A 24228-nucleotide genomic window follows, 5' to 3' on the forward strand; every position below is an offset into this window, starting at 1 on the left:
TGCTTTTTTATCAATGAGCGAAAGAAGGGGAGCGTAAGCGTGGGGGGCCACATGAAGATAATGGCAGCTCACGGGATGCAAAGAAATGCATCATGGGGTCCACTGATGGCGTACAAGCAGCCCTGCGTTAACGCTTCACAACGAGCCCCTTATGCCAAAGGGCGTGGCATCATAAGCCCACAGATCTCTAGTTGGGCAGGGTCCTGGCACATCAGTGCCACACGCACTCTGGCCAAGCTTAAGAAGTGACAGGCAGGGCCATTTTAACAGCATCATAAGCCCCTGGGCACAGTAAAGCACTGGGCCCCATGTTTTGATAGCAAAACAGAAACGTACATGGGCATCAGAAAAAAACGTGCACCCCTATACTTGTGGGGTTCCCCAGGCAACTGCCCAGCATGCCCATGCATTTAAGATGGCCCTGGTGACAGGAATGATGCAAACAACGTGCAGAACTCGACTCCCAGGTCCCTGATGAAATATGGGCACTGCACTTGTGCCGCCTTCAGCTTATCGAGGTGTGACGCCAGTTCCGTTGTCTGCTTCTTGCTGCCCATCAGTTCTTCCTTTAACTTTTTCCGGTTGTTTCCCAATCAGTTTGTTCCAATTCACTCCATCATGTACTGATCACATCAGAAATAATGACAACAGTCTAAATCTGCTAAGACTTAGTGACCCTACGACTGCACTTCGACATCACGCCTCCTCATGGGCAGCGAACGTCAGCATCTGATGCCACCCCACAAGAGGGCAGCTGCTCGTGGCCTAACTGAGCTCTACAAAGGGCCCTTTGACAAGAACGGCCATTCAGCCCAAGAAGCTGGCCAGTCCTATCCCAATGGCATGGAGTCGAGTCCCCAAGGTCCAACGGACCACTTTTTATGTGTGTCTGGGGGTCTCTGTGCCATAACAAACTTGAACGTTTCTGTGAAATTTACTTTCCTAACAAGTCTCCCTTTGGCGCCCCCTGTGTTCTTGTTGAAGAATTTCTTGGTTAGCAACAGTCGGCATCTACTTTCCTAATTTCCCTCATAATTTCGACTGCTTCACTCCTGTCACCTCTTCATCTTAGACAAGGTTCCTCTTCTTCAGTCCTTCTTCCTCCTTCTCTCTCTCGCTCTCTATGGTCCTGAAGATTTCCTACTTGGTTACTCTCCATGGTGCTCAATCCGACTCTTCATTTTCTCGTGTATTCCCATGTCTGGTTTGTTGTAGTTCAGAGGAGGCCTCCCTAATGGCTGTAGAGCTTCAGTATGATTTGCACTTAGGGGGCGCTGTATGTCCTCTTAATCACTTCTGTATGCCATCCTCGGCCCAAAGGCTCAAACTGGAAAGACTTCGCTGCTCTTTGGTTGCTCTCCTGATTCCACCGAGTGGCTCCTCTCCCGACTTTTTAAGCTTTGTGCTCCAGAAGGGGCTTTGCCACTTTGTCAGATTGGCACATTAATACAACTTGTTCTAATCAATTAGACCAACTTAATTTCTGCCCAACGACGTCAGGTTCTGAAGGTCTCTGATGTCCGACGCTCCACCACGCTGCTTGGTTGCTTATTCCAGGTGTCCGTGGTTCTCTGTGTTACAGTAAACTTCCTGACATTTGTGTGAAGTCCGCCCTCAACCAGTTTCCAGCTGTGTCCTTGTTGAAGACTCCCACCCGACTCCTTCACCTCAGTGTCGCCTGTTTGTCTCCTTTGGGCGTTCCTTGCATTTCTCACTATGGAGAGCGGCACCATCCACTCTGGGTGGTCTCATTTCAGTCTTGTCGTCCAATCGCGTGGGTTTGACTCTCCACCTCCGCCACGCCCTCAGGTGGACTCCTCCCACATGCTTGCTTTTACTTTCTGAGCCACCTCGTGTTTTCTGCCATTTGGGTATCCTGAACTGCCAGACTCTGCCCGCTGCTGTTCCCTCCGCACATCAGATGGGCTTTCAGTGTGTGACACGATCCGCTCGTGACAAATGTCCACTTCGTCTGTCCCGGTTACGGTTCTTCCTTTTTATTCCCTCCTGTGAGCGTCTTCTTGCCGACGTCGAGTCTTTCCTTTGCTCCTCCCACTGTCGTCTCCTCCTATCTGCACACCTGACTTCTCATTGGCCATCCTGCTGCTCGTTTGCTCCTCCCATTTCTGACTTTCTTCTCCAGACTCCAGGAGGCGGCGCCCTGAGCAGCGTGATGCGTACGGTGGGCACGTCATTCTGTCATTTCTCCGGTTCGTGGTTTTCTGCTGGGGGCTGCTGTTGGATTTTATTGTCCTTTAATTATTGGATTGAATTTTCTTTTAGTTGATTTGTGGCCGCTGCCCTTCTCTGGTGTCCCGTGTGGTGCCAAGTGCTCCTTTCACCGTCTGATCCCCACCAACATCTGCTTCCGTCCCCCATCGTCCCCTGTCATTTGCTGCCGTGTCCTCATGCCTGACCTTCTACGCTGCTTTGGGTCTCTATTATGCCCAGACACTGCCCATCAACAATGTCTTCTTTCCTAGCTGTCCTGCATGGCACCATGTCCGTCCCCATCGTGGCAGCCATCCTGCCCTGCATAAATACTTTGGTTGTTTTTGTTTAGAACTACTGCCCCCTGTGGACACTGTGAATATGTCACCAACTCAGCTCTGCCGGAGCTTCATGACGCACTTTAAGGTGACCAGAGTGACACAGGTGGCAGTAGAAAGATGAAGCCAGGGAGCGATTTCAAAGGAAAACAGCTGTGAGTGACCAACAAGAGGTCCAAAGACGTCTCCAAAGAAATTGGCCGGCCAAGCAATCCTAAGGCCTTCCAGTCACATGACTGTCTTAGGGCTTAGTGTTACCTAGCAACCTGATTAGGTGGGCGGGGTCAGGAGGATCCCTGATTGGGGGACGGACAGCAGACATGGAAAGAAGGCCCCTCACTAGCCAGCCGGCCGCTTGGCAGTACACATCTGTGTGTGGCACACATTGCAAAAGCCCCCCCCCCCATAAGCAGCATGACACATGTGGTGAAGCTCAAAGGGAGAGAATGAGGGACGGGACCTGATAACATCGCCGTGCCCGCCATTGGGCATCCAGAGAGGGGACAAACCATGACGAGGCCATCTGTGGTCCTCTCTGCTGCCAGCCAGGGCTTGTTGGGGTGCCAGTCTTTCATCTCAGATGAGTCCAAACTGGCTGGTGACCACAGAGTGACCACAGGAAGCCGAGCTGCAGCATTCAGCGACTCGTCTTCCTCTATAGCAGGGTGGGCACTTCATTCTCTTCCTTCCAGCATTGGTCACCCTTCCCGTGCCCAGTCCACTCTGGCATGTGCGCCGTGTGCCGTCTTTTTCTCTTCTTCTTCTTCTTCTTTCACCAGTTAGGCTTCTTCACTGTTTTGGCAGCACCGTTTCCAAGATGAGAGCTCCAAGTTGCGCCATCGCCTTCAAACGGTCAAGACGGCAACCCGCTTTTACAGCTCCATCAAAAATGTAAGGAACGAGGTGCCCACGGATGGCTCATTGCACAGTGGGGGCGCCCTTTGTTTCTTTTTGCCTCACTTGAACATGCCTGTCGTTCTCGTTGTCTGCTCTTTGGGGTTGTGTGGGACTGATGGGCCGTGGCGTCGGTAGGATCGGGAAGGAGGCCGCCATCGTGTGCATTCACCAACCAGCTTTCAGTTGAATAAAGCATCCTCATGATGGCGTGCCCATCCAAAACAAAATGGTGGCACACAAAGACGTGAAATCATTTCAATCAACAGTAGAAGTGAATTCTCATGAAAGAACACAATCCTCCATTACATGAAAAGCCCTAAAGGAATCTGCTGTAACGCACCCCTCTTGGACTCTGGGAAGCAATTCTAAAGCAGGACCGCTGGTTTGGCATCGCTGGGTTGTCGCTCCACTCGTTTCGGGATTACTGTGCCCCATGGGAAGCCACTTCAGCCTCTCATATGTGGCTTTGGGGGCTGCAGTTGTCACATCGCCAGGCAGCTTCTTACACTCTTGGTAGTCGTGCGCAAAACTCGGCCTGAAAGCTACACAATCGGCCTGGCCCCAAACTCGAGAAGCAGGCTTCAGGGCCTACACAGGCCAGGCTGTGGTGAGGGGGTGGGCCGGGCCTCTGCCCCCAAACAGCAGAACGGACTCGCTTAATAGGAGTGCATCGTGAGCGACTGGTGGGCCGCAGTCATCTGTCGTTTTGTAGCAAGTGTTGTCGGCAGGACTGGGAAGGAGGAGGCCATCTTGTGACGGCTGGATGGGCTGCCCTTGACTTTCATGTTCCTTCCGAGCCGTTGAAGACGCATTGGTCGACTCCAAATATGGCGGCGCGTTTACTCCGTTACGCTAAAGGAACCGAAAATGAAGCATCCAGAAATGGGCACGCCAGGCCTGAGAAAACAAAATGGCGCCGGCGAAAGACGTGAAATCATTTCAAGCATAATAACGTGAGGCTGAATTTAAATGAAAAAGAGCGGAATCCTCCCCTTGCAAGGAAACCCCAAAGTGAATCTAAAATGAACCTCTCGGAAGACCTCGGAAAAAATTCTAAAGCACGTCGGATGAGGGCAGCCTGTGGGCTTTGTCACTGCTGTGTTGGAATGTCACTTGTCTTTGTATGGGATGTGACTCAGAGTCCCTCTGTCTTTGTGTTCTTGGAGAGTAGCGTCAGGGAGCGTGGCCGCGTACGTGTGTGATGAAAATGAAAGGCACTATATAACAGATAGAAATGTAAAAGACAGTATATAATAGAGTGAAAGGCGCTATATAACAGATAGATAGAAAAGAAAGGGCTATATCATAGAGTGAAAGGCTATATAATACATAGATAGAATTATAGGCACTCTATAATAGAGTGAAAGGTAATATATAACAGATAGATAGAAATGAAAGACGCTATATAATAGAGTGAAAGGCGCTATATAACAGATAGAAAAGAAAGGTATTATAAAACAGAAATGAAAGATACTATATAATAGAGTGAAAGACACTATATAATACATAGATAGAAATGAAAGGTATTATAAAACAGAAATGAAAGACACTATAATAGAGTGTAAGACACCATATAATACATAGATAGAATTACAGGCACACTATAATAGAGTGAAAGGCACTATATAACAGATAGAAATGTAAAAGACAGTATATAATAGAGTGAAAGGCGCTATATAACAGATAGATAGAAAAGAAAGGGCTATATAATAGAGTGAAAGGTGATATATAACAGATAGAAATGAAAGGTATTATGAAATAGAAATGAAAGATACTATATAATAGAGTGAAAGACACTATATAATACATAGATTGATAGAAATGAAAGGTATTATATAATAGAAAAGAAAGGCACTATAATAGAGTGTAAGACACCATATAATACATAGATAGAATTACAGGCACACTATAATAGAGTGAAAGGCACTATATTACAGATAGATTGAAATGAAAGGCGCTATATAATACAGAGATTGATAAACTGGTAAAAGCAAATTGCAGGGCTGCCGACCCAAAGGCTCAGATGCGCCCACACGAAGGCCGATGTGCTTGCCGATCACCGAGTGTAATGATTTACTACGTGAGGAGTCGCCCACAATGCACATCGTCCTCAGTGAGCATTTCACAGTGCAGAGTGTCAGGCATTGGCACATCACTTTGGCACCGAGCGTCCTCTGTTAAGATGTCTGCCCGGCTTGCTCAGTACCATTCAAAACGCGTGGGGCACAAGACCACCTTGGCCAATGGATAACTCCTTCTAGAGGCTGATGGCCTTCTTGGAGTAACGCCGTTGTCTCGGGTGGTCACTGGAGGTGCTCCTTGGTGTCGTCGTCCTGCAGAGTGCGCACTTCGCCGAGTTGGCCGTCTGTTCTGCCCGACTCCCACGAGTCTTTCTTTTTTGTTATCCATCTGTTGGCATCACCTGCTCTAATGCCATTTGCTCAGCGCACTCCTTCAGTAGCTCAGGGTTAACGCCATCAGATCTGGTAGCTTTACGTTGACTGACTTTCCGCAGATCAAAACCCAAAATCTCGGCCTGGTAACAACGATGACCTGATCCCAAACTTGAGCAGTTCAGCGGGAGAGGAGGACGAGGAGAAACCGCCTGCCCCCAAATAACCAAACAGCGGTGCTTAATAGAATTGGAGAGCTTATGGCATGGAGTTGGCAAAAAGAGAATTTGGAGCCGTCGGTGAGCGCGGTGCTGGGAAGCACCACGTACAATGTCGGCTGATGTCTGCCACGATGTGACCCGAGTCTCACTGCATTGGCATATGTGACAGTTTTCATGTGTTCATATACAGTATGGCCGTGTGTGTGTGGTGGTTTCGTTTAGTCCACTTGTTACGAGGCCCGGTCCCAAACCAGAGGCGCAGGCTTCACGGCCTGCACAGGCCAAAATTCAAGGGAGGGAGAGGGAAACTAAAAAAAAAAAAAATCCCAAATAACAGATCAGCGTTGCTTAAAATAATTTGAGGGTTTCGTTTCAAAAATACAGAAAATAAAAAACCAGGAGTCAAGAAAGGAGTCACAAATGCTGGCCAATTAAATTCAGAATCCAAAGCCAATAATGAGTAGCAAAGCGGGGACTTGTGACCATCCAGCGGCCGACTGACCTCCGAACGCACAGTCGAGAAAGTGAAGGCCTCAGTGGGGAGGGACGGCCCATCAGCCCCGCCCGCCAGACATGTGACATACTAAATTAGCATATGAAACAGAAACAAACGTCCACATGATTAGAAAATATGAAATAAACAACAACAAAATAATTTTGAAAAACAATAAACGGGCGTAAGGAACAAACAGTAAGTGCCAGCCTCATCCGGCCACCCGGGTCACCCTTGTGCTTGTCCAGGTCTCTCATTGCCTCCTGGGACGCTAGGGGGCGCCACTGAGTCATCCATTCAATCACCTGCGACTGGACGTCTCATTGGCGGCCATGGAGTGACCTGCCCTGCCGGGTTCCCATCATGCTTTGTGTCTCGTCTGTGTGTGGCCGTCCCCATCGTAGGTGGTGTGCAGTGGTGGCCTGTCACCTGCTCTTCACGCTCACAGGGTCCCATCCTGTGTTCTTCAACGGTTTGACCATCTGTGTTTGTTTTTGTTTTTTTTTTTGTTTTTTTGCCCCCAACAGGCCAAAGAGTTGCCAACGTTCAAGGACAATGACTTCATAAACGACGGGCAGAAGATTTACATCGACGAGAACAACAAGAAGATGTTCTGTGAGAAATTAAGAAAGGACGTGGAGGTGAGAAGTCCCTCATTGAAATCCGTTTGTATGCCACCCCATTTCGGTGACCTCTGCCTTTCTCCCATCTGTTCTGAGAGTTGGTGCCCCTAGCATGGACCAGCTTTGGCCACCCACCACTGCCACATTCAGTTCAGCTTATTTTTGTATAGCGCCTTTCAATGACAGAAGTGACTTTGGCCGTTGAGAGGAATGCAACTCGCGCCCTGACAGAAACTGAACACACGGGCCCCTGTAAGTCTAAGATGGCCATCAGAATGACCAGAAGTCCAAGACTCGGTGCCATTCACCTAACACTTCACCCCAAAAGGTGGCAGACACGTGACTGGCTCACCTCAGCCGCTGGTGCCGCCTTTTGCCTCTTTAACAGCCTCACATATCCCATTCAAGGAGGTCTCCGTCGTGGTCACTTTCAGATGTGAATATATGAAAGGCCACAAGAGCAGGCGTCGATACCCCAAAGGCGCTATAATGGCTCTTCTTTACACTTCAGGTTGGACCTTGGCTGGCACAGACTGGCACCCTCCTTCCTAAAAGTCATTTCAACAGCCAGTGCTCAGAAAATGGCTGGCTGTCCTGAGTGAGTTATTTGACACATGTGACACAAGAGGTGGCACACGTGGCACCATAATACACGTGAGCCAAGACTTGTGCAGACGCTGGCAGATGAACAGGAGTGAGTGGTGCCATCTGAAGTGTTCAGCGTGCTCAATAATGTTGAGATCACATCCTGGGCAGTGGGTATGTGCCATGGCAGTGAGGTCTGGCTGTTTTAAAGAAGGACTCTGGGGGTCCCGTCTGCCCCCCCCCCCGTCTCCCCCCCCCCCTTTCCTTTGTTGTTTTATGTTGATGTCCTCCCACCTCTACCAGTTCTTGGCCCAGATGAAGCTGATGGACTACAGTCTGCTCGTTGGCATTCATGACGTGGAGAAAGCTGAGCAAGAGGAGGTGGAATCGGAGGATAACGACGGAGAGGAAGATGCCGAGAGTGATGGCACCCACCCCGTTGGCACGCCACCCGACAGTCCCGGTAACACTCTGAGCAGCTCCAAGCCCCTGCTTCCTGGCGAGTTTGACCCCACCATTGACGTCTACGCCATTAAGAGTCACGAGAGTAAGTAGAGTGGGTGACAGGGGAGCAGTCCTGTGGGGGGCACACCTCTGGAATTGAATGATGACTGAGGGCACTAAAGTGGCATGTTGTACTTTTTTTTTTTTAACAGATGCCCCGAGGAAGGAAGTCTACTTCATGGCAATAATCGACATCCTCACTCATTACGATGCAAAAAAGAAGGCCGCCCATGCCGCCAAGACAGTCAAGCATGGGGTAAGTGGGCCATTACTGCCCATCGCAGTGGACTGCACTGTACCCCTCTGCCAATTGGTGCCCATGCGGTCTCGTCACATTCCACCTCTGGGGATTCCTGCACTTCAGCATTTTAAAATGTCCCCTCTCTTCAGGACAAATGGCGTTAGGTTGATGTTTGCTTTCACCCGAGACCACCGCATCTCACCCACCTGGAGGCGTTTTGAGGTTTAGACCCGACTTCTCCTCTAAGGACTTAGACCGGCATCACATCTAATTAGTGACAAACCTAAAAAGAATGTAAATAACGAGCTGGCCAGGTATGAGGGTGACCCCCAACTACAGGTAAGGGCAGAGGGGTCTTCACAGCCCACAGGAGCGGGCAGATCTGAAAAGTCAGGCTTGGATACACAATGGGAGCTCTGAAACTTGAAGGTCCACCTTATGAGAAGGAGTCACAGTGGACTGGTCACCATGTACAGGCACACAGCGGGCAGACCTGATCAGGAGGGCTAACAGGATGATGGGTGACATGTGGGAAGAACAAGTCCATGGTGCTTATGCTGATAACACACACACTACTGAGGCCTCCTCAGATGGAGCTCTGCGTGCGGCTTTAGTCTCCGTGGTACCAAAAAAAGACAAACGGCGGCCGGAGGAGAGGAAAAGATCCGAATCAGCACCACGGAGAGCAACTGAAGAAGAACACAGCAGAACAATCGGGGCGAGGGCAGACAACTCAACCCACCAAAACTCGCCAGTCCTGCCCACTTAACTCTTCTATGCTCTGAAGGCCCCTGATGTCCTAATGTCCACCACACTACTTGGTCACTTAGTCAACATGTCTGTGGTTCTCTGTGTGAAGATAAGCCTCCTGATGTTTGTGTGAAATTTACCCTTCACAAGTTTCCAACTGTGGCCCCGTGTTCTTGAGGACCTCATTTTAAAGCCACCGTCTCGACCCACTGGACTGATTCACTTCACCATTTTAAACTTAGTCAGGTCTCCTCTTCATCTCCTTAAGGCTCAGCTCTTTGAATCTTCACTCATAACTCACCCCCTGTAGCCCTCAATCAGCCTGGTCGCTCTTCTCTGGACCTTATCTTGTGCTACTGTGTCTTTATGGAGACCCAAACTGCACCCAGGACTCCAGATGAGGACTCACCAGTGAGTTATAAAGCTGAGCGTCACCTCCTGTGACTTGTACTCCACACGTCAAGGCGCTATATAACCTGACAGTCTGTTAGCCATCTTAATGACTTCTGAACACTGTCTGGCCTGGCGCTTGATAGTGTCGAGTCCACTACACCTCCTAATTCCTTCTCATAAGGTGGACTCTCGATTTTCTGACCGCCCATTGTGTATTCAAACCTAATATTTTTACTTCCTATGTGTAATTCTTTACATTTACTGACATAAAATTTCATCGTCCACAAATCTGCCAAGCCTGGCAGTCCCTCTGTGATGATTTAATGGATTCCAAATTATCTGCCAATCCACTTATCTTGGTATCATCTGCAAACTTCACCAGCTTGTTCCTTATATTCCTATCTAAATCATTTATAGATATTAAAAATAGCAGCGACCCTAACACTGCCCCCTGCTGGTCACCACTCTTAACTTCACCCAATTCTGATGAGGTTTCTCACACCATCACCGTCTGCTTCCTATGTCTGACACCCCACACCCTGACCTGCCACTTCTTTTAGTTTGATGCCCACCCTCTCATGTGGCACCTCATCAAATGCTTTCTGAAAGTCCACATCAATCATCTCATCTGCTCCTCTCTGGTCGTCTCCTTTGTTTCTCCTCATAGAATTCCAGCCTGTTAGTAAAACACGACCTCCCTCTTCTGACCCCACACTGACTGTCCTGTCCTTGCCAGGTGTTGCTCCATCTTGTCCTTAATAATTCCTTCCTTCATTTTCCTGTGATGCCCGTTAAGCTTACTGGCCTGTAGCTGATTGGCTCTGCCCGTCACCCTTTTTTATATAACATTTTCCAGTCCTTCAGAGTCTCTCCAGTGCTCAGTGACGTCCTATAAATCTGTGTCAGGGTTTCTGTCTTCACTCGCTGGCCTCCTTAAGACCTCGGTGGTGAATCTGATCTGCTCCTGGTGATTTGTGTGATGCCAGCCTCTTTCATCTCAGCAGCTCTTCTCTAAATCCCTCGGCACCTCCTTAGTAGTCCCTGTTACTGCTCTGAGGTTATCCACTTGTGAAGACCTCATTAAAATGTGACTTTAGGGGGTCCGCTATCTCACTGTCTGTATCTTTTAATCCCCCTTTACTACTCCTGATGCTCTTCACCTCCTCCTTGACTCTTCTCTTCCTATTTTCAGGGTCTCTTCAGTCGTCCTTCTCCTCATCTGCTGTTCCTCTCCAACTGTCTTTTATCCTCCTTGATGTCCTTCTTAATGGTTGCCCTCCTCTTCTCATACGCCCCATGATTACTTTGCAGTTATTCGTTTTATTCGTCTGTTTTTTCCTTTGCAGCTCTTCTTTTTTAACTCTTTATTTACCCACTAGATGTTTATTTTCACATTTCCTGTTAATTCCAGATGTTTGTCCCTGTCCTGCATGACATGTCAGATATTTTACAATCTGCTCCACTGCTCCTCGATTGTCTCCACGCTCAACAGCTTCTCCCTGTCCATCCTCCTTCGACTTTGCCGCATTTCCTCAAATTTGCCCCAGCAAAGTTCGACTTAACAATTTTAATCTTTGCATCCACACTCTTATAAAACGCTGAGAACTGTATTATATTCTGGTCACGTGACCCTAGTGGTCCAATCACCTTGACCCCCTCAGTTCCTCCTCATCATGACAGAACACTAAATCCAGAAAGGCGTCACCCGGCGTTGGCTCTTTAACATGCCGAGCTAACAAACAGTCTCTGATCACGTCTACAGACTCCTGCTCTTGTGCTCCTCCACCTGTGAGGTCACCTCAGGTAATATTCAGGTAGTTAACGCCCCCCATGACTATAATGTCCCCCCCCTAACCCTCTTTAATATCACTAACAGGGTGTGTCTTGAAGTGACTGTCTGCATTGGGTGGTCTTTAACACACTCCTACAATAAGACCTCTTTCCATAATGCTGTCCAGGTGAAGCCAGACGTCCTCACTAAGACGGGCTCATCGTCTAACTGAAGAGGACGTGAATTTAAATTCTGTTTGACAGAAACAGCAACCCCACCTCCTCCTTTCCTGTTCTGTCCATCCTGCCTATTAAATGTGTACCCCTCTCTGTTCTGCCCACCACCATCTTTGTTATTTGGCCAGGTGTCCATTATTGCTGTAATATCAACATACGACCCTTCCACCCTGCATCACAATCTGAGCCGTGCGTTAAACCTTCTAATCTCCACCGTCTGGTGGGCTCATAGGAGGTGCACAGTTGAGGACGTTCTGAAAGAAGTTGGTCTTCTGCTTTGGTACCATTTATAGCGTCCACTGCCAATTTAATGGTGGAGTGGCGCTGTGCCCGGGTCGCACAGTCATGTCGGGGGCTCCACACACTCTGCTGGAGGATGTCATGCTGAGGTCTGTGGGTTAGGAAATCTAAAGTCTGGTAGCAGAAGGTGGCACCAACTTGATTGGATGGTGGGTACATAGTGGACTGGTCCGTCCCATAAGGGGTACTTTCAGGATTCAGACCCCCATGTTGTGTACCGCCGACCTCACAGTTTTATTTCCTCTGTAATTGTCCATCATTCTGTCCGCGCCCGTCCTCTGCCCTGATGGTTTGGCCGACTTCAGGCGTGACCAGCTTGTTTCTTATGTTTTTATATTAATTACCCGTGTGCCCCACGTGTTCCTTCCCATCATTCGGTCCGTTTTGCACGTTTTGTGTTTCCGCTTCTCCTTGAATTTATTTTGTTCTTTGGTTCTCTGACCTCTCGTGTTTCTTTGTTGAACTCCTTGTGCCCATCTTGACAGAACTTCACACAATCAAACCACGGTGGCTGTTCACTGATGTGCCTGTCCTCGTCTTGCGGTTCTCCGTATTTTCCGTGAATCCACCTGAGATGTAATTACACTACGTGACCAGTAGGAGCTCATGCTGGCACAAACCACCTTTTATTTAAAGGGACAACCTTTGGTGCCTTCAGGATTTTGCCCACCGTTAAAAATGCATGGAGGTTTTCTATGTCATCCTTGGTGTCCTTAACCACTCCAGGTGCCACCCTGCCCGGGGGCTTCTTTTGATTTTAAAGACGAATGAGGCGTGAAGTGTGCGGGTCACTCACAGAGTTGTTGGATATGAGCCGTGACGGGCCTTTGGTTTGCCATGTGCCATCTTTAAATGGCACAGATATGTGTTGTCAATGTTTCCTGTGCTCCAGCCTGCAGGGGGTGCCATCCCAAGCTAAGTAACATCTCATTCATCATTCCACCTTTAGAAGGCACCTTTGCCACCATTCTGTCTTCAAGGGTCACCATCCTAAGTTACATCCCATCATTTCTGCGTGGGGTGTTATTTGCCATTCCTGGATAAGTAATATGTCATTGCACCCGCAGAGGGTACCGGTCATACTGAGGTAATATGCCAGCTAACTAAATAAAATCTCATTAGTCTAGTGGGGGGCACCATCATGAGCTAAGCTGCATGCCATTCCATCTTGCAGGAGGTGCCAGTTCTAGGTAAGGATTGTGCCCCTCCACCCACAGGGGGCACCGTACCCATTTGGCACCACCTTCAGGCTGGGCTACTGTTCTGCCCATTCCCATTGCCTCTTTGATGTCACCGATGCTCGGCCACTGGTCACCACTGATGTTTTTTTTTACATGGTGCAGGGCATTGGCACCTCTGACGGGTAACCCTCCACGTCTCTGTGTCTTGCAGGCTGGCGCCGAGATCTCCACCGTCAATCCAGAGCAGTACTCCAAGCGGTTCTATGACTTCATCGCCAACATCCTCACATAGCCCGAGTGGTGGACTCGACACGCGGACCGGGGGAGCCACCACCACGCCAGACCTCGATGACCAGCTCAAGGCAGACCCTCAGACTCGTCTTCTGGAAAAGGTGCACGGCAGAGGGAAACGGCTTTCAACGGCTTCATGATCTCCCAGCATTCTACCTGCTAGTGTTGAGTTTACTTTGAATTTTTATTTCTTGGTGCAAATAAAATGGAAATCGCAGCCATGGGGACCACCGGGAAGAGCGAGGGTGGCACGGTGCCAGAAGAACTCTTCCTCTTCCTCCTCCTCCTCCTCCTCCTGCTCCTCTATCTCTCTTCCTCTGCGCCAAGTGACTTTTAGCAGCCCCCCTGGCAGGTGTCCGGGGGTCCCAGGTTCGGAAGGTGCCCCCCTTATCGTCCGGGCTGCTTCCAGACTCATGTCTACACTGTGCGTCAGCTGTGCCTTCCTGCTTGGTGACCTGCCGTGAGCGGCGTGAGCTCGGGATGGTGGGCTCCTCGGTCCGGGCAGGTCTGCTCCGCAATGGACATGGCAACTCGCTCCATTCTCTGTGTTCGACTCCCACCCATCACCAGTGGCAGGGGTGGGGAAGATAAGCGGGCGGACGGTGACGCCGCGCCATTAAATGCTTGTAGCCGCTTGTCTGAACCTTTCTGTGCTGTCCGTCCGTGTCGGTGAGTCGGCCGTTTAGGGTGAGACCACCACGCCATGTCTGTCCTCAAACCGCCGCGCCTTGCTTTATGTAATAAAGCGTTTCCCATTTCTCCTGCAAGGCTCTAGTGTGGTCTGTCCAGCACATCATGTCCCTCGCTGCCCAAGCTTAGGGGGCAGTTAGTGGAGGGAGGGAATGGCCAGCCTTTTGGGTAACCCTGGTGACATGAGCTTCAGGGACAGAGCGCCCAGAAGAATGGCCTTGGGGACATAAAGTGGCCAGTAAGGTGCCTGAAAAGAGAAGCAGGGGTCGGGATGAGACACTGACCTGGGACAATGAGGACCCTCGAATTTGAGTGGGCACCGCGCTGGTCTGACACCCCAGCTTGGCATCAATGACACCTGTGACATCTCATAGCCTCTCAGGCCGAAGGTATAGGAAGGGCAGTCACATCTTCTTTTAACCAATCAAGCGGTCAGACCATTAGTGTCCTCGGGACTTGCGATGACCAAGTGGGTCATCTTCACAGGCTGTGATGTTGGAGACCCTGATGCCATGAGCGAGAGGTACCCACCTGAGAAGTGCTGAGCAGTCAGAGACACGTCAGGTGCCCTCAGTTGCCAGTCAGTGTTGGGCAGATGAGAAATGGTAGATAAGGGGCAGGTTCCAATCTGGCCTGAGCTCACGTTTGTAAGCCGGTGGTCTTTGCTGGCTGTTTATGGGTTGTCCTTTAAGTGGACAACTTCTCAATCAGCCACCGGGGGCGCTCTTCTAACTCATTCCAGCGTGGCAGGTAAGTGACAGCTGAGTCCTCACATGACTAAGTTTGTGGTCCTCGCTTGGCTTTGTTGGGTTGTCCCTTAAGCAGGTCACACAGCAGGTCCGTCAGAGGATCGGCGTGTCCCTCCAGAGCCCCCCGGGTGTGATATTTCCATCAGTGTTGACCGTTTGTCCAGCTCCATGGGTGCAGTGTTGACCATACACTGTGATGTGGTTACCACTTTGGACGCGGCCCTATACTGGTGGTGGCATAGGGGGGTACCCGGGCTGTGGCCTCAAAGCTCAATTTTAAAGACCATCAGGTCAGCAAATGTCCCTCTGAAAATGGATGAGACTGTCACCTACTGTGACACGTGTGCCTTGAATCAAAAGGAGACGAGCAGTTCAGTCAGTCAGTGGGCCAACCATCAAGGCAAAGATGAGGACAGATAGATGGGTGACACGGGGGACAGTTAAAGAGACCCTCACAGAGAGCAACACTGAGGTCAGCCTGGCCATCGTTCACATAAGATACAACCAGCAGTAATGTCAAGGCCTGGATGTCAATGTTACTGGTGGCTTTTTTTTTTGTGACATGGGGCACGTGTCACTCTGGCACATCTGAAGTCCTCTGACCCAAAGGTAAATGGCAATGGCACAAAGCACAGTGGTGGGCCAAAGAGGCGAGTAATGGATTTGAAGAGAGTGACAATGATGGAGCCACATGTCACAGTCAGCTCCTTGGCTATTTGTGGGAGACTGACAGGTGGCTGGCATCACTTCTTGTGATGCCCCAATGCCTGGCATTTCTTTTATGTGGTCGTTTTTAAATCTGATGTGACCTTTTTAAATTTTCACTTTCTAATGTAGGGGGGCAAGAGGGGAAGACACTAAAAATGAAATGCCTGGCTGTCCACTTTAGAGACGTCAATCACTAAAATAGCAGAATACATGGAGGGGTCAGCAGCAGAGAGCCCTGGCAAGCCGAGCAGGACAGAAGCGACATGCCAAGCTGCCATTTTCTGCTATTGGTCTGAAACAATAAGGTGACAGCTAAACATTGTTAGGGTCAGAAATGACAATCACCTGTCACAGGCCAGGCGCTTCATGGGGTGGCGGGTATCAAAAGATGGCGTGTGATGGACAACCAAAAAGTAAAGTGGAGGGATGGGCCAGACTCTGATTGGCTGATACACCTATACAGCTCCTGATTGGCTAATGTGCTTACACAGAGCTTTGTGTTTCTACATTCACACAAGAGTCTGACTGGCTGATGTGCCTGCATGCAGATTCTGATTGGTTGGCATGTGTACAAGCAGACTCTGATTGGCCAACACGCTTACACACAATTTCTGATTGGCTGACATTTTCATGTGTAGATCTTAATTGGATAACCAGCTTATGCACAGATTCTTAATTTGTGCTTATGTGCAGAGTTATTGGCTGACAGACTCATAACTGGCCTCTGATTGGCTGATGTGCTAATAAGCAGACTCTGATTGGCTGACATTCTTATGGATGATAAGCTTATGCACAGTTTCTTGTTTGTGCTTATGTGCAGAGTTATTGGCTGACATACGCACAGACTTTCAAGAGGCATCTGATTGGCTGTCACAGTTAACCTCAGATTCTGATTGGCCAATGTGGTTACGTGAAGACATAAAGCAACGTGTGATCAAATGACTGTGAAGGGCTGAATGATCTCGCTGTACCTGTAAACTTCTTCTTTATCAAAGCTGAATTTAGAGTTAGTGCTGCTGCCGGTGCCATGACCTGCTAGGCCTGTGGGTTCTGCCCACCTTGATGCTCACATGCCTTTCACCAGTAGCTCTGATAAAGACACTGAAAGTCAGACGTTTGGCACAGCCTGGCATTGTCACCTCAGTGACACTTTCCATCTATTCCCCCAGGTTAGGACTCACCTAATACTTTTTGGGCACAAGGCAGATGCCAACCAACCCTGGATGGAGTTCCAGTCCTCCAAAACCCACCTTAAGACACACAGACTTGTGCTCACTACTTTAACCTAAAGAAAGGTGAAGAAAAAGCCACCCAGGCATGGATGAACACAACCAGGCAGGGATGTAAGGGCACCAGTGTGCCAGTCTGAAGTGGAGTGAAGCACACAAGACAGCATCAAGATTACAAAAGGCACCCAGATTTATTGTTTCACATACATTTGTATAAAAGGGCCAGTCGATGAAGACCAGCCAAGGTCGAGATTCACCCCAAAGCCCTGGCAGCTCGTCCAGCTGCTTGTCCAGCTTGTCCTCTGTGTCTCCTGTAATGGACGCCAAGCTGGGTCCCATCTACAAGGCTGGCTGGTACTGATCCACTCTCTCCAAGAGGGTCTCAGAGTAACCGGGGGAATAATACCTGAAACCAGAAGACATTTAATAAGATGGCATCATCGGGCGAGTCCCGCCAGGCACATCACACTTGGCTCCTGGTGCAGACTGGGCCACCCGTGACTGTATGCCAGCGATTAAACTCCATGAATTACACACACACACACAGCCGCCTTTCTGCGTTTCCTCGGGAAGAAACAGATTTTGTTTAGTGAGGGCAGGTGATGCCAAGGAGGTGATGGTGCGGCAGGCCAGCATTAGACGAGCGTGAAGCCGCCTTCACACCAAACTTGGCACACAGTATTTGAAGTTGGGCAGAGTGTTGTTTTTTTCAGGACCAGGCAGGTGACCAGGCAGGTATTCTGGTGACCCCCTCATCCCAGACCTGTTGGCACTGACTTGGTGTGGATCTGTGCTGGACTGGCTCACCGGGCTGGCACCCAGGGCCACTGTGCCAGGCTTCAGCAGTGCATCATGAGCCAAATAAAAGCAGGGAAGGAGCCACCCTCGTCCTCAAGGACTGGCACACGCACAAGGGCATGTGACAACTGGCCAACTGCACTGTGCTAATGTTTTTAGGACCCAATAAAAAGCGTCGTTCATGCCGCCCGAGCCCGGAGAGGGCCACAGACTGACGTATTTCACACCTCATTAAATCCTTTGAAATCTTAGGGTCGACTCACAAGGGTGGCAGAGGATGAAACCTCACAGTCTGAGCGCACCGCTCAGGACTTTGACTCTCGGTGGCATTGACGCCACGAGTCTGACAGGACACAATGCCAGGGTGCGGACGTCCCCTGCTGGATGACACAATTACTGGTGTTACTGGTGAGGAAGGCACCCGACATTGGAGAGCGAGCGTGAAGTCAGGACCCTATAAACACAGTTAGGCCACTAGAGGGCGATGTGTGACTTCAGTTCAGGCTGAGGGGGTCAGTTCAGGTCAGGATGACCGATGACGGTGACGATTAGCACATGTGGCAATCAGGACCCCATAAACCTGTAACAGAGCTCAGGCACTAGAGGGCGATGTCGCCAGGGTGAGGAGCTCACTTCATGACAGGGAGGCAGACATGACAGGGAGGCAGACGTTCTACTCACTCGTCAGGGCGTGTGGCAAGTGAGAATGTCACCACCGGGCTGTGCCACTCAGGACCCTGCAAACCCCTACGCCTGCACAAAGAGCTCCACGGGGCCCTGAACGCACATCCATAAAAGGCACGAGTGGACCTCATAATCTCATCACAAGTGGAAAAGAAATACAAATATGGAGGGGGAATAACAATTATGTCATTGTTGTACTAACTTTGCTTTGCCGTTGTTCTGAGTACCCTGGGGGAAGTGACAAGTCTTTGACCCCCTGCTGAATTGGGAAGTTTGCTCCCTTTACGATGACGTGAACAGCCTCTCGTTGCTATGGTCGCTTCAAAGGGATACATTGATTTGCAGAGAATTCTGGCTCGGACAGATTGGCAGAGCGCCCACGTGGCACACACATTACATTAAATCAATCAATAACAGATCCTCCTGATCTTAACTCGTTGTGTGTATAAAGCCCACCTGTCCACAGAATCCATGTCTTCCATTCCAACCTCTCCACCGCCGTCAGCTGCCAAAGGATGCCAGGGACAAGGCTGGAGTGGACGACAAGACCACCAGCAAGAAGCTCAGTGAGGAGGTGACAACGGTTGGTGTGATTATTCAGAGATGGAAGAAATATAAAATGGCCATCAATCGCCCTCGGTCTGTAGCTCATGGGGTGAGGATGATGATGATGAGAAAGGTGAGGGATCAGCCCAGAACAACACAGGAGGAGCTCGTTAATGATCTGAAGGCAGTTGGCACCACCACAGTCACTAAAGAACACCACTGGTAACACACTACACCATCATGGTGCCCGCAAGGTCCCTTCTGAAGAAGACACATGTATAGGCCGGGGTCTTAAGTTTGCCAGTAAACATCTAAATGAGTCAGAGAAGGCTCGGGAGAGGTGGCACAGTGGGTAGCGCTGCTGCCTCGCAGTTAGGAGACCCGTCTGGGTTCGCTTCCCGAGTCCTCCCTGCGTGGTGGAGTTTGCATGTCCTCCCCGTGTCTGCGTGGCTTTCCTCCCACAGTCCAAAGACATGCAGGTCAGGTGCATCGGCAATCCCTAGTGTGTGTGTGTGTGTGTGTGTGTGTGTGTGCCCTGCGGTGGGCTGCCGCTCTGCCAGGGATGTGTTTCCTGTTTCCTAAAACAACGTAATCATTCAGTGCCACGTTAAACCTAGACATGTATACAAAATTATCAAGAACATTAGATCAAAAATAAATACAAATAATAAGGGACGTTTAGCCACAATTTCAATCAATTCATGATGTGCAGAGTACAGAAATCCAAATGTAATCATTTTGTTCAACTTTCCGAATTGCAGACAGTATTTAGTAAGTTGTGTGACGTAGTGATGATGATGATAATAATAATTTAACATCATAATAATAATAACTTGAACTCCACTTGATTACCACGTTGATTTAAAAAAGAAACGACGTTGTGCTTTCTAAATTGGGTTAGGGTTAGGGTGTGTGCCCTGCGGTGGGCTGGCGCCCTGCCCGGGGTTTGTTTTGCCCTGTCTTGCACCCTGCTGTGTTGGCTGGGATTGGCTCCAGCAGACCCCCGTGACCCTGCAGTTAGGATATAGCGGATTGGATAATGGATGGAAGGCTCTGGAGAAAGTGCTGTGGTCCAATGAAACCAAAACTCAAGCTCTTTGGCATCAACTCGACCCTCCGTGTTTGGAGGAAGAGAAATGTTGAGTAGGACCCAAAGAACTCCTCACCATCCCCACAGTCGAGCACGGAGGTGGACACATCACACTCTGGGGCCGTTTTACTGCTCACTCCATGAAGTGAGATCTGGTATGGAGCTCCAGACCAGGCTGAGGGCGATTGAAGGCCATTTTATATTTCTTCCATCTCCGAATAATCGCACCAACCAGTGTCACCTTCTCAGGCTTCTTGCTGGTGGTCTTGTAGCCCACTCCAGCCTTGGCCCTGACATCCTTTGACAGCTGATGGTGGTGGAGAGGTTGGAATGGAAGACATTGATTCTGTGGACAGGTGGGCTTCATACACGTTGTTGGAGACGGCCGGCCAGGACGCCCAAAAATAGAAGGATTGGGGAAAGAAGCTCCTCGTCAACACTGCCTCCCCCCAAAAGGCTACATGGCAGCTCCCCAGGACTGTAGCGGTGCCCCAGATTCCTGCAGGGCATCCTGGGACTTGGAGTTCGGTTTCTCAGCCCTGTTGGGTGCTGCCAGGGGGAGCTGTCGAAGGACCTGGGGAGTCCTGATTTCCGTAAAGCCCATCATGAAGACAGACGCCTCGAAGAACTTCCGGGCTGATTAAAAGAACTTGGGGTTCTCCGGCTGACCCGGAAGTGCTGGCAAGTCACGTGGGCGGAAGAATGGAAGCACTTCCAGGTCAAGGACTACTTAAAGGACTGTTGGGAACCCAGCAACGTGAGCCGGAGTCAGGAGGTGTGCAGAATTTCTTATTGTACTTGGCGCTTCTCTCGCCTGCTTATTTGTGGCTGTGGTGCTTGTGGGCACCTCACAGATGGAAAAGAAGAAATGAAATAACTTCTTGGTGTTTTGAACCTGCGTCTGTCTGTTGGGGTAAAAGGGGCAATGGCAACCTCAGGTGTCCACACATTTACAACGTCACGACTTGAGGTCAGGAGTGTCTGCAGTTGATTGATTGATTGATTGATGGGCACACAGTCAATTGGTGAGAGCCAGGGGCTGTTCACTTCACTGACCAATTCAGCGGGGGATCAAAGACTTGTTAATTCCGCCAAGGTACTAAAAAACGCAAAGCAAGTTAGTAGAACACCAAAAAACAAGAAGACGTGGAAAAATGGTAACCTGGAGTGTTGCATTCTATGGAGCAGAAAGACAGACAAAGATGGAGAGGATCAATCATCTAACAAAGAAGTGGCGGAAAGGACTGCGTGTTGGAAGAAGTGAGAAGGCGTCCACAAAACTGGATGGGACAGGGACAGGGACAACGAGGACGGGGGCTGCTGGGGAGGAAGGCCAAGGCAGGACATGCTACCTCATCTGAAAGACGGCAAATCACAGCAAGAAATGAAACAACGACCAGAAGTTCACACGTAAACGGGGTACTGGCAGTCGACAGTCCTGCCCGAAAAAGGTTGGGAGCACACGCTGATTTACAGGCAAACCACCGGCATTGGACCTGCAGGGTCCACAGCAGGTGACAAGTTCAAAACAAAAAGGAAAGATTTTAGGTCAAGAATTCGACGCGTGGATCAAACGCGAGGCAATCAGACGCGTCCTAATGAAAGAAGGTTTCTATCTCTTTGGCTCCACAAATGTGAAACACACAACGGTTTTTATGCCAAAAGCCACAACATCCCATCCAATAAATGACATCACACGTGGCCAATCACAAGCTAGCAAGGCTGCCATGTCTACAAACAATATGGCTACCACATGGGGCTCCTGTCCAGCCGGGACACCTGGAGGATGGAAGGACCGGGAGAGGGACAATATCTCCCCTGGGACACAAGAGGGCAGCCCCCCTGGTTTGCATCGGGCCCACGGCATTGGAGCTTAGAAACTCATCCCTGTTGGGGCCCACGGTCACCACCAGGGGGCGCCCAGATGGCTACGGAGCAATGGACTGCAGCACTTCTGCCACACCAACCCGTGGACTGGTCTGCCTGCTACTATAAGAGGACCCCTAAACTGTGGACTGGTCTGCCTGCTACTATCAGGACGGTCTCAGCTTTTAGACTCAGAACTTCAGTTTAGCACACCCTGACTAGAGCTGCTGATTAACTGTACAGACTGTCATTAGCACTAAAACAGAAGTCACATGATAATTAGAATCTGTCACTAACCCTCACCTATTCTGTTTCTCCGGTCGGTACTCAAATGTGCCACTTGGTGCCACGGCCCACCTGCCAAGTTGTTTTGCCTGCCTAAAGTAAAGTCATCTCTGATGGAGGATCGCAGGAATTGTGGGAAAGAGGGGTCCTTTCATCGGATTGGCGCTATTTCAGCTGTGCAATGGCCAATACAGGGAGGCAGCTTGATGGATGAGGTCTCCAGGACTCTATTATGGGATGTCATCTACTGTTCGATGTCATCTACTGTTCAATTCTGCTCCGGACTTGTAATATTTTTATTTGTATACTGTATTGAGGATTTGTTCTGTTCTGTGTATTGTATTGTATTGTATGGATCCCCCTTCTTGTTGACACCCACTGCACGCCCAGCCTACCCAGAAAGGGGTCTCTCTTTGAACTGCCTTTTCTGAGGTTTTTTGGGAGTTTTTCCTTGTCTTCTTAGAGAGTCAAGGCTGGGGGGCTGTCATGAGGCAGGGCCTGTTAAAGCGGCACTTCTTGTGTGATTTTGGGCTATGCAGAAAAATAAATTGTATTGTATTGTATTTTATTGTATTGTATTGTCATCAGGAAGCACATCCGGGTGAACTCTAAAAGGGGCCGCCTCACTAGGGAGGCAGAGGACAGAGTTTGTGGGAGAGGAGGAGTGGAAGCGGCAGAAAAAAAGAAAGAGAAAGAAAGGATTGTGAGCCATACTCGTGGTGATTCTCTACATTGTGAGAACGGGCTGAACTTCCACACACCGCATCGACCAATCACAAACTGGAGGGGCAAAATGGCCACACAGAAGAATGACATCAAAATAAACACAGATTTACAAAGACCAAAGAGAACCAGAAAACGATGTTTAGAAATGGAAGCCCAAACTCCAAACGACACTGAAGCTCACACGCATGTACGCCGGACGCCAGAAGACAGCAACTTGAAAGGCTAAAACAAAAAAGGACGATGACGAGGAGGACGACGAGGAATGGACTCCCCTAGAAGATCCTTACCGGACAATTTCCTCGGGGTAGCAGTTATTGATGGTGTTGATGTACTCTTGTAACGAGGAGCCGGGCTCAGCCTTAATCTCCTGGATTTTCTTGAGGCCACCACTGGTGACAAACAGACGCCTGGCTTTGCTGTCATGGGGAAGAACCTTCAAAAGGGACAACAAACAGAGAGAAGGTCAAGTATGGGATGTCGCTTGTACGCTCGCGTCAGGGTCCAGTGGCGACCACCCGTCTGTCCGTCTGTCCGTCCGTACCTTGCTGAACTGCCCCACGACGTGCTTGAGGATGCTGGTGGGTGCGTCATGTAGTAAGGTCTCCAGGGCGGGCAGGTGGGTGCACTTCTGCAGGATGTTCTTCAGGGCCTTTTTCGCCTACAGGAGGGAGAAGAATCGATGGATGCTGTTAGGCGTTCATTTAAAACAACAACAAGGGTTTACTGCACACTGCACTCCGCCGTCCTAAAGCTGAAGGTGAGCAGACTCGATGTTTCAGACGCCTTGGTGTCTCCACATCCATGTCAGCTCAGCTGTTTAGCATGAAGTCAAAATGGCCACCGCTGAGCCCTGCTTGGTCTCGAGGCTGTCAATTAACCTGAGCCTCACGCCATCGAGAACTCCCAGCTGTCGAGTACTCCAATTTTACATGAGAAAAGCAAAACGTCAGCAGAAGGGACTTGAGGGCTCTAAACCAAGTGCCAGGGGGCTATTCTTGGCACCTGCGTGTGGCCAGTGACCAGCGCTTAGCCCTCCGGGTTAATAACAGTCAGGAAGACACAAGAGGATCAGGTGTGTGGTGACCGACTTTTGATACCCGAGGTGAGCCCACAAGGCTGTGTTTCTGCTTTGGACACCTGAACAGTTTTGGGTTTAGCAGTCGGCCTGTGCTGAGGTGAACATGAACTTCACTTTCTGGAATGTTCTGAGTCTGACACATTCACTCGGAAACCATCAGGTGTGATTTTATGGGTGCTGGTGAAGCCCTTGTGATTTCTGGTCAGCGCACCTCATTTTGATTGGCCTTTCCGCCCCACAAAGCTGCTCTTCTTCATTTTGTCACCCCATTCTAGGCCTTTATTTACCCAGTCATCTACTCATCGGGCGTGACTTTAACGTGGCACACTTTGGAGTTGGTGAAGCCACCAG

At 49.8% G+C, this 24228-nt stretch overlaps 2 protein-coding genes across 4 annotated transcripts in view; one reads left to right on the plus strand and one right to left on the minus strand.

The window, feature by feature from the left end:
* The window catches only part of LOC120530090 (phosphatidylinositol 5-phosphate 4-kinase type-2 alpha), a 36000-nt gene extending 21805 nt beyond the window's left edge, over window positions 1-14195 (plus strand). The window contains exons 7-11 of one of the 2 annotated variants that reach the window (XM_039754245.1): window positions 3354-3440; window positions 7081-7194; window positions 8065-8308; window positions 8418-8521; window positions 13349-14195. In XM_039754245.1, the coding sequence (XP_039610179.1) occupies window positions 3354-3440; window positions 7081-7194; window positions 8065-8308; window positions 8418-8521; window positions 13349-13429 (630 nt within the window). In that variant the 3' untranslated portion in view covers window positions 13430-14195. The remainder of the gene's footprint in view (window positions 1-3353; window positions 3441-7080; window positions 7195-8064; window positions 8309-8417; window positions 8522-13348) is intronic. The other variant, XM_039754246.1, reaches the window with a different exon arrangement.
* A 2775-nt stretch (window positions 14196-16970) lies between these two features.
* spag6 (sperm associated antigen 6) overlaps window positions 16971-24228 on the minus strand; it is a 32416-nt gene continuing 25158 nt past the window's right edge. For both annotated transcript variants that reach the window (XM_039754247.1, XM_039754249.1), the window contains exons 9-11: window positions 23341-23457; window positions 23087-23232; window positions 16971-17210 (exon numbers count right to left, since the gene is read on the minus strand). In XM_039754247.1, coding sequence (XP_039610181.1) covers window positions 17144-17210; window positions 23087-23232; window positions 23341-23457 — 330 coding nt within the window. In that variant the 3' untranslated portion in view covers window positions 16971-17143. The remainder of the gene's footprint in view (window positions 17211-23086; window positions 23233-23340; window positions 23458-24228) is intronic.

This window comes from Polypterus senegalus, chromosome 5 (assembly GCF_016835505.1).
Source record: "Polypterus senegalus isolate Bchr_013 chromosome 5, ASM1683550v1, whole genome shotgun sequence".
NCBI lineage: Eukaryota > Metazoa > Chordata > Cladistia > Polypteriformes > Polypteridae > Polypterus > Polypterus senegalus.